Source organism: Arachis hypogaea, chromosome 13 (assembly GCF_003086295.3).
Source record: "Arachis hypogaea cultivar Tifrunner chromosome 13, arahy.Tifrunner.gnm2.J5K5, whole genome shotgun sequence".
NCBI lineage: Eukaryota > Viridiplantae > Streptophyta > Magnoliopsida > Fabales > Fabaceae > Arachis > Arachis hypogaea.
In genome coordinates, this window is record NC_092048.1 from 40,412,176 (window position 1) to 40,422,645 (window position 10,470).

The following is a 10,470-nucleotide window of genomic DNA, read 5'->3' on the forward strand; positions in this document are numbered from 1 at the left end:
TAAAAAAATGTTACTATAGATATTTTTTATAACACTTAAAAAATGTTACAATATATATTTTATATAACACTTAAAAAATGTCACAATAACTCTTTCTAATAACACTTTAAAAAATGTTATAATAGATCTTCTATAGCAATATTCTAATAAATGTTACAAAAGATCTTCTTTGTTAACAATAAAAAAATATTACAATATATCTTTAGTAATATTTAAATGCACAAACTATTGAATTAAAATATTTTTCTTCAATTACATATTCAACACCCACTTTACAAATTAAACCCAAGATATTTAAATACTAAAATTGGTCCAATAAGTCAATTTTCCTATTTCTTCAACATGCTTACATAGCATAAATTTTTCCTATAGTAAAGATTAGTTTGACTACATATAAGTATTTACAAGTAACAAAATAATAAAATTCATACTAATATTAACTTGAGGAATTCAAGTGCTCCCTATTTGTCATCTAATAGCACAAGATAACACCAATTAACATACTAATTTTACAGTAATATCATTCTCTTATATAATTGGACAGCAACCAGAAAATTTCTCACATTTTCGAAGTACTAATATGCCAATAATGGTGCCCCATCCGGGATCAATGCAGACTCAACAGGACTCTCCACAACCTTAAAATAAAGAACACATTGTAGACATTAGTAAATATTAAACAAACAATCCGAGAAAAGTGAGTAAATTAAACTCTTCCTTAGAGGGTTTAGTTGGTAAATCTTTGGCCGCAATAACTCCAACCACTTTTCTAAGCCACCATGTTGCTTCATATCTTCTAAATGCTGAATATCAATGATTTTCTATTTGAGAATTCAGAATAACTCATACAAAATCCAGATATGCAACCGTCACAGAGATAAAGATGATAAATCAATACATTAATAGAGATAAAGATATGCACACCATGAATTTTACAATCGGGTAAGGAACAATAAGCTGCTTACAGTATTATTTTCAGATGGACGTGATGGGTGAGGATTCACCCTGAACAATAATTCCTTAGTTTCATATGTCATAGCAAAAGCATTGAATACTATCAACCGACATATTAATGGTTCCACCTTACCTTGCTCATATTCTTGAACTATCCTATCAACCTCTTCGACATCTGCTAACTGTTTTAGAATTCCTTTAACTTTAGTTCCTGCAAAGTTGATTCGTTTAGTTCACATTTTTTCTCTTTCCCAATGTCCAATTAAGTGCATTTCCATTTTTCAACATGGCTTTGCAATATATATGAATCATAGAATATCAACTTAACTAAGGAAACAAAACTAAACATCTAAATCCAAAAATTTGAGACAAGGACGATGAAAACTGAAATGAAATTTGGTTGCACTAGATACTTGTTTGAAGAACTAACATACTGTACTTCTCTAGAAATCGAAGAGCTTTTTCAAGGAAAGAAGGACCTCCATCAATATCTTCTAGTGCTAGAAGAATTGGCCTTCCAACAACCAAAGACTTAACTAGACGCTTGTCCCTCCCTAGAAGCAGTGCAAAGAATATAGACAAATCAGGATGGCAGAAACTTTCTATCAGAACAAGAAAAGAATATTTCTAATGATGAAGGGGCAGGGGAAGGTTTAGAAGCTTGCAGAAACAACCAAAAATTGCAAAATCAACATACAACTAAAATAAGTTAATATAATTTTTTAGAAAAATTAACATACAACAAAACCTGAAAAAAGAAAAAAAGGTTTGATGTTTTCTGAATTTCTTCTGTATTTTCTTCTTAATCTATCTACATGATATCTCCTACTAGTTAAATAGTACATAGTGAATTGATTTTCTATCAATAAAATTATTATAAATAAGAGTTTATAAGAAGATAGGCTTTACTACAACTATTGGATTAAATAAAATAAAATAAGTAATTATAACTATTGGATTAAAGGGTACACAGTCAAAGAAAAATAAAATAAAATAAGTAACTACAAAAGCCATTAATGTATTCATATCATATCATGGTAAGTGTAAAGGCCCTCTAATTTATCTTATGGATGGGCTTTGATTATGGTACTTCAACTATATATGCTATTGCTATGACTATCACAAGCCAATGACAATGCATTATAATTTATACCTTATCGTGTACTTGCCTTCTTTAATGGACAATAATTATTTAAAAAGGAAAAAATAAGGAATTTTTATGCAGAGAATTTTTATCACAATTCAACTCTGAATCAAAGCACACCTCAATATCTTAGTTCAAGCAGTCCTAGCCCTGCTTCAACACCTTCAATCATAGAAAGGAAAAAAAATAAAGCTGTAGATTCACCTAATTTAAATGCCAAAACAAAATCTTAGGAAGAGGTATGTGTATGTGGTATGAAGATAGGGATGGAGAACTCTTGTATGGGAATTGAAGCCTATAATGGCAAAATCTAAGACAAGAAAATGAGGAACTTTCAGCAGTAAAAAAAAAGGATTTAAATGGGGCCAAAAAAAGTTACATATTAGAGGACTAGTCCATTTTGGTTTGTAGAAATAAACCTAAGCAAGTAATGAAAGCATATGAAAGAAGGATACTACATATTATAAAAGGTCTCAAAAAGAGAGAATACCATAAAGGAGATGTGAATTATTATGAAAGGTAACAAATCAAGTATGTAGCTGCAACTTTATTCATTCTCAGTGGTCCAAGTGGAAAAAATTGGATCAAAGAGAAGGTGTGAGAAATTATATGCCTTTATTCTATCATGTTGTTTCAAGAAATTATATGCCTTTTAATAAGTTTTGGACAAATCATACCATGGCTGAAGTCATCAGTTGCATCCTGGAGTTCAAAGAGAGTGAAATTCTTCCGTGAAGATTTGAAGTTGCCAAACTCAGAGTCAAAAGAAGAAGGAATGAGATCCTCTCTAACCTTCTTACTCTTCCTTCTAGTTAACTTAGGAACATCCTTCTTAAGAGGGTGAAATGGTTGAAATGACATCTGTGGGCCTTTCTTGAGAAGCTTGAAGAAACCACGCCATTGGTTGTTAGCATTAAAACTACCACTTCCTGGTAAAGAGTCTCAGAATCAGAAGTGCTTGCTTAACAAGTGTTAAAACCATTTTCTTTCATATATACTATTATATATATCTCTGTAAATTCATCTATCATTGATCTCGTACGTACCAAAAACTAAGGGATACATATCTTGTTATGCAAATTAATATAAAAACTTGTAGTATACTTCAATAGTTAGCTTTTATATACGTATTTTATTATTTAAGTACTTGTAGGCACTAAGTATAATAATTTAGACTTGATTTAGAAAATCAAAAAGGAAAAAAAATAGTTATCTACTGGAGGAGTCAGTCATGTGTATGTACCCAGCAAGGGACCAATTAATAATGATGAAACTCATCTTGTATGTCTTTGAATTTGGATTTAATGATTAATGAGTACATACAAAATGGATTAGCCATCTTGAAGCCTAGATAATTAAGCATACGGACAATGCTGGAGTTTATGTGTAAGTGGAAACCTGTTCCGAGGGTTACCTGAAACTGGAGGTCGATCTCGGATGAGATCTTCTGTACTGGTCAGAGAGGGCATGTCCGGCTGGCTGGTGGCGGCCGGAGCTGTTGTGTCTGACTTGTTGGACTTGCTGCACTGCTGATCCTTGGCCACCGGAGGGTGGGGGTACCTGCAAGAGACTCCGATGCTTAAGTTAGCACGGGTATTAAGCAGGTTTTTAGTAGAATCAAAGTATGAGTTATACCTGGGTGCTCCAGTGTATTTATAGTGGTGTAGAGTGACATTTTTAGATAAGATAAGTTAGTTATCTTATCTTATCTTATCTTTGAGTGAGGTCAGCTTATCTTCAAGGGAACCGCCCTTATCTCTATAGGCTTGGACTGCCTTTGGATTTGGGTCGTGTTCCTCTATTTGGGCCCCTTACTGGGCTTTCCTGTCGGTTTGGCCAAGCTCTCTTTAAAAAGAGATCGGATAGTCTGACCTGAAGAGGTCGGTCGCTTTGTCGCCAATCATCCCAGGTCGGGTAGCTCGACCCAGGGTATGAACAGTGCCCCTGCTTGAGCTCGGTCTTTTTGTTGAGGTCGAGTCTTTGACTTTGGTCCTTCTCTGACGAAGCCGAACTCAAGCATTTTGTCGATTTCTTCCTTTTGTAGAATCTTTTGAATGTAGAATGTTTTCCTCTAAAAGCGTGCGCTTTTATATCAGCGCTTTGTTCTTGGGAACGTGAGAGGGTTTAATACCTTCATTAATTGGTATTAATTGCCCCGTTTTCTCTTGGCTTTTTATTTTGAATTTCTCAATCAAAAACGGTTTCTCTTCTTCGCTTTTCTTCGTAACTTCTCCCTTTACTCTCTCATTTTCTGTTTCTTGCCTGGAGTTCGTAGTTCCTTCCCGCAACGTCTGTTCTGCTATTGCTTTCTGTGGAAGAGGGGCGATTTCCAGATTTCTCCTTCCATCTTCGCAGTTTTCCGCTTCGAGGGGTGGCTTTGTTGCTTCTACTCTTCAGCTTTCTTTCGAGGTTTTCTTCTATTCTCCAGGTTCGATTTTTCTTCCTCTGTTTCTTTATATGTCTGGTTTTGGAAAGTTTGATTTTTGCTCCAAGAAAGTTTGGATCTTTCTGCTTTTACTGTGCCTGATTGTTGCGTGTTATGGAATTTCTTCGTTTTTTGTGTGAATCTTTTGCTTTTCTTGTTGCCTGGATCTTTTTTACGGCTTTTGCATGTTGTCGCCATTTCTGCTTGTGCCTTCGATGGTTTTTGCTTGATTCTGAAAAAGGTTGCGTCTTTGATGTTTTCTGCTTGGCATTTTTTATGTTTGACAATGCTTTTTGCTGATAGACTGTAGAAAGGTAGTGACTTAGATGACTTTGTGCTTTTACTTCCTTTGTTTCATTTGAAACCTTTATTTTCTTGTTTGATGAGTGCCGGGACATAAGCTGTAGAAATTTCCTGAAACCTTGCTTTGTTACTGCCTCCAAAGGATGCCCCAGGACTTTGGTTTGAGTCTTGGGGTTTTTCCTTTTCTATTTGTTCGTTTGTCGAGTTGTTTCACCCCTCGTCCGGGATGTTTTTTAGTAATCCAATCTTCTTTTCTTATTGTAGGATTTAGTTGGCCTCATGTCTTCTCGCAATAACGTTGTAGAGATGTCTTCCCAGGTTCCCGAGGGCATGGCCGATTGGGTGGACTCAATGGTTCTTATGTGTGTCTCTTTGGTTGATTCCGAGTTTTGCGCGCAGCTTAGGCAGTTTCATAGGGTCTGTAGTAATCCTGGTGATGAGAAGAATTATGAACTTGTCCCTCCTTCTTCTGAAGAGAGAGTTTGTTTCTCTACTCGGGTTGTCAGAGATCGCCCTTTTTTCTATGCTTATGACTTCTTCTTTGGTTAGCTGGGTATCACCCTTCCTTTTACTGATTTTGAGACCGACCTATTATGGTCCTGTAATGTTGCTCTCTCTCAACTTCACCCTAATTCTTGGGGTTTCATAAAAAATTTTCAATTGTTGTGTCATGGTTTTGGTATTCCTCCCTCGCAATCTCTCTTCTTCTATCTATTTGTCTTGACGAAGCCTGGAGTGGTAAAAAAGAAGGCAGCTTGGGTCTCCTTTCAATCTTCCCAGGGAAAGAAGGTCTTTTCCATGTTTGATGAATCGTTTCGTGATTTTAAAAACTACTTTTTCAAGGTCCGGGCTGTTGAAGGAGCTCAGTCCTTTTTTCTGGATGAGAATGATGAGCCTGCCTTTCCCTTGGAATGGCAGAAAGATGTGAGAGTGTCCAGATACACGTGGGAAATGTTGGATGAGGCTGAGCAGGCTTTTGTGACTGTCTTGGAAGAACACTGGGGTCAACCTCCCTATCTTGATACAAAGAAATTTTTAACCAATCCCTCTCTTCTTCACACTGAGCTGGGTATTTTGCGTTCCCTTTATTATCTGTTTATATTGCTTGTAAATGCCTTCCGACTTGCAGCTTAATTTCTTACTGTTGTGTTTTATTTGCAGAGGCAATGAAGAATAATGAGTCTATGAAGGCTTTTAAAAGAGCACAGAAGGCGACTGCTGCCAAAAACATCTCGGCCAAAGCGGCTGGGGAGGGATCTTCCCAAGTGCGTGTGAAGCCGTCCATGCCGAGTTCTCCTGGGGCGAGGAAGGTGATCCCCACTCCCCGAGTTCGTCTGGCTGATCCTCCCCTGACTTCTGTCGCTCCTTCTGGCGTTCCTCCCAATAAGAAACAGAAAACAGCTGAGCCTTTTAACCTTGATGCTCCTGACTTTAATGCAATTGAGTTCGTGGATCAGCAAATTGGTCCCTATGGTGCCCTTCCCATGGATGATGTGTCCATCCTTCGCCATCTGGAATTCATGACCCAAAACAGCATTAAGATGGCGTATATGGGAGCTGCTCTGTACCGAACTGCCCAGAATCTTCCTCTCCATGCCACCAAAGAATTTATGGAGGAGGCAAAGCAAGAGTTCGATCGGATGAAGGGCCTTAAAGAGGAGCTTGAGGTAAAGGTTGCCAAGTTGGAGAAGGATTTGGAGACTGAGAAGGCGAGTTTCCTTTCCCTGGCGGCTTCTGTGAGGCTGGCCGAGGATACGGCTATGATGCATAAGGATAGTTACGTTACGTCTTATCGGGAGGTGATGCGCCTGAGGGGGGAGCTGGAGAGTGCCCGGGAAGATTATTCCGAGCTTCAAGGTCATCTCGTTGGTAGCGTGACTGCTGCTTACGAGAACCTGAAGGAGCAAGTTCGGGTCATTGCTCCCGAGGCCGACCTTTCCCTCTTCAGCCTGGGTAATGTTGTCAGGGATGGCAAGATTGTCCCTGATGACGACGGTGATGATGACGTTGATCCCCCCTTGTGTCCTCTGCCAAGGTGTCGACCTCCTCTGCTCCCCCGGTTTTGTCTGATCCGGATTGCCAGATTCTGAACCGGGAGGATGGGACTGTAGATGCTGTGCCTATTCAAACTCGCCCTCCTTCTCCTTGTCCTGATGCTGCCAAGAAGGCTCCTGATGTTTGCTGATCTCTCTCTGGATATTTATGCAGTTAGCCCGGCTTGTGGGCTCTTAAACTTTGTTTTGCTAATTGCTGACATTTTCTAGTTGCTTGCATAGCAACTTTTACTTTTGAAAAACAAAAGTAGCTTGCTAGCCTTTTTAGGTAAATTTTGGTGACCTCTGAGGCTTTATAACTTTGTAGATTTATCATGCTTTTTTGCGCTTGACTTGGTATCTCTTCTGTTTTCTGAGAGTGTTGGAATCTTGCGTCTTGACCTCTTTGGATTGCTTTATACTTTGTAGCTTGGATCCTTTGAGGTTGTGGGTCCAACTTGCTTCTTCGGTTTTCTCGCTCTTGCTTGTATTTTTAGCACTTCATAACCAATTTCTTTGCGTTGGTCCTTTTTCCAGTTATTTCTGTAATCCTCTTTTTTGGACCTTTGTCGGGTCTCTTTCAGGGATTACTTTTATAACTTGGTTTTTGTAGGAGGCCGACTTCATTAGATCGATCTTTTCTAAGTTATTTTTTGTAATCCTCTTTCTTGGACCTTTGTCAGGTCTCTTTCAGGGATTACTACTATAACTTTTGTAGGAGACCGACTTCGTTAGGTCGATCTCTTCTAAGTTATTTTTGTAATCCTCTTTCTTGGACCTTTGTCAGGTCTCTTTCAGGGATTACTTCTATAACTTTTGTAGGAGACCGACTTCGTTAGGTCGATCTCTTCTAAGTTATTTTTGTAATCCTCTTTCTTGGACCTTTGTCAGGTCTCTTTCAGGGATTACTTCTATAACTTGTTTGTAGGAGGTCGACTTCTTTGCATCGTCCTCTTTCTAAGTTATTTTTGTAGTCCTCTTTTTTGGACCTTTGTTAGGTCTCTTTCAGGGACTACTTCTTATAACTTTTCATTTTGGGCTGACTTTGTCATGTCGGGCCCTTCTAAGTTAAAGTAATCCTCTTTAATAGGGTTGGCCAGACCTCTTTCCAGGGTTTACTTATAACTTGGGTTGACTTGGTCCGACTTCTTAACGTCGGCCAGTCTTTAAGTTATTATTTAGCAATCCATAAGACCTCGTCAGGTTCTTTTTTGGATCACTTTCGATAACTTCTTACATTATTCTGTATTCATCTTTGCCGATTTGTAGAAGGTGGTTGCTATCTTTAGATCGTCTTTTGGGTGAATCGCGTTTTCACCTTTATCGGACGATTGTCTTTATCATGATCGTGCAGTGAAATTGTTATTCACTTTCTGCCAATCTGTTGCTTTATAATCGGACGATGAATGCTTCAGATTAATGCGTCTTGAATACTTGTAGAATATCTAAAATATATATTTTATTCAAAGGAAAGTGCAAATATATACATGTGGGAATTTTTTATCCCTTTATGTCGAATAGTGTTTGAGTCTCAACTTGGTGCCTCATTAAAAAAAACCTTTTCAGGAAAAAGAGTGCATCCAATAGTGAGATCTTTTAATTTTCTAGCTGTAGTACCTTCTTAGGTTGCAGGCGTGCCATGATCTGGGAAGCTCTCGTCCATCGAGTTCAGACAGTCTGTAGTAGCCCTTCCCAAGTACTTTTACAACTCGGTAGGGTCCTTTCTAGTTTGTTGCCAACTTTCCTTCTCCTGGTCGAGTTATTCCAATATCATTTCGGATTAGGATGAGATCGTTCTCCATGAAACTTCTCGGCACTACCCTTTGATTATATCCGGAAGCCATTCGACGTTTTAGTGCTTCTTCCCTGATCCGAGCTCTTTCCTGGATTTCAGGTAGTAGGTCGAGTTCTTCCTTCTGAAGTTGAGAGTTGGCCTCTTCATCGTAGTGAACTACTCTGGATGACCCTTCCTCGATCTCTACTGGGATCATTGCCTCTACTCCATATGCTAGTCGAAAGGGTGATTCATTTGTCGTGGAGTGTGGCGTTGTTTAATATGCCCATAGGACTTGTGGAAGTTCTTCAGTCCAAGCTCCCTTTGCATCTTGTAGTCTCCGTTTCAACCCAGCCAATATGACTTTGTTGGCAGCTTCGGCCTGTCCATTGGCTTGAGGGTGTTCGACGGAGGTGAACTGGTGCTTTATATTCAAGTCGGCTACTAGTCTCCTGAAGCCTGCGTCTGTGAATTGAGTGCCATTGTCTGTGGTGATGGAGTATGGAACCCCGAACCTCGTGACAATATTCCTGTATAGGAATTTCCGGCTTCTTTGAGCGGTGGCGTTGGCTAGGGGTTCTGCCTCAATCCATTTTGTAAAATAGTCTACTCCGACTATGAGAAATTTTACTTTATATTCAAGTCGGCTACTAGTCTCCTGAAGCCTGCGTCTGTGAATTGAGTGCCATTGTCTGTGGTGATGGAGTATGGAACCCCGAACCTCGTGACAATATTCCTGTATAGGAATTTCTGGCTTCTTTGAGCGGTGGCGTTAGCTAGGGGTTCTGCCTCAATCCATTTTGTAAAATAGTCTACTCCAACTATGAGAAATTTTACTTGTCCTGATCCCTGGGGAAAGGGTCCGAGAAGATCAAGTCCCCATTTTGCAAATGGCCAGGGCGAGGTTACACTGATGAGCTCTTCTGGCGGAGCGATGTAGAAATTGGCATGTTTCTGACATGGTGGACATGTCTTTACAAATTCTATAGCTTCTTTCTGTAGGGTTGGCCAATAAAATCCCGCTCGGAGTACTTTTTTGGCAAGAGCTCGTGCTCCGAGATGGTTGCCGCACATGCCGCCGTGTACTTCTTCTAGCACTTCCTTTGTGTTGTTGGTCGAAACACATTTTAGTAGTGGTATTGAGATCCCTTTGTACAGGATGTAGTTTATAATAGTGTAGTACTGTGCCTCCCTTTTTAATCTCTTTGCCTCCTTTTCCTCTGTGGGGAGCGTCTCTGCTTTGAGGTAGTTAATTATGGGCGTCATCCATCCTTGGTCCTGGCTTGTTATGGCTAGGATTTTTTCCGCTTCCGAGATTGACGGGTTCTGTAGCATTTCCTGGATGAGGCTTCTATTGTTGCCACCTGGTTTGGTGCTGGCTAGTTTTGAGAGTGCGTCAGCTCGGGCGTTTTGTTCGCAGGGTATGTGGTAGATCTTATATTCCCCGAGTTGTCCGAGCTGTTCCTTGGTTTTATCCAAATACTTTTTCATGGTGGGATCTTTGGCTTGATAGCTCCCTATTATCTGCGAGGTGACTACTTGTGAATCGCTGTAAATGTTGAGTTTTTGAGCTCCAACCTCTGTAGCCAGCTTCAAACCGGCTAATAACGCTTCATATTCCGCCTGGTTGTTTGAGGCTGAGAACCTAAACTTGAGGGAGAGCTCAACTTGGGTTCCTTGGTTGCTTTCTATTATCACGCCTGCGCCGCTTCCATTCTTATTTGAAGAACCGTCCACGTAGAGATTCCATTCTGTGGGGGTTTCCAAGGCATCTGTGAATTCTGCAATAAAGTCGGCCAGATACTGTGATTTAATGGCCGTCTGAGCTTCATATTGG

General features: G+C 39.6%; 1 protein-coding gene across 13 annotated transcripts; it reads right to left on the bottom strand.

The window, feature by feature from the left end:
• Positions 1-228: 228 nt before the first annotated feature.
• LOC112738184 (rho GTPase-activating protein 7) lies at positions 229-3,185 on the bottom strand. Of its 13 annotated transcripts, none has more exons than XR_011869657.1 (5): positions 2,776-3,185; positions 2,219-2,260; positions 1,389-1,508; positions 1,088-1,165; positions 229-638 (listed from the first exon to the last, which is right to left on the bottom strand). XR_011869657.1 is itself a non-coding variant. In XM_025788516.2 (4 exons), the coding sequence occupies exons 1-4, from the start codon at positions 2,957-2,959 to the stop codon at positions 619-621; spliced, it is 402 nt and encodes a 133-aa protein (XP_025644301.1). In that variant the 5' UTR covers positions 2,960-3,098; the 3' UTR covers positions 229-618. The 13 variants fall into 13 exon arrangements, 4 of the variants coding, with proteins under 4 accessions (XP_025644301.1, XP_025644299.1, XP_025644298.2 ...); XR_011869654.1 differs by having other exon boundaries at positions 229-803; XR_011869651.1 differs by having other exon boundaries at positions 229-803; positions 1,385-1,508.
• Between the last annotated feature and the right edge of the window lie 7,285 nt (positions 3,186-10,470).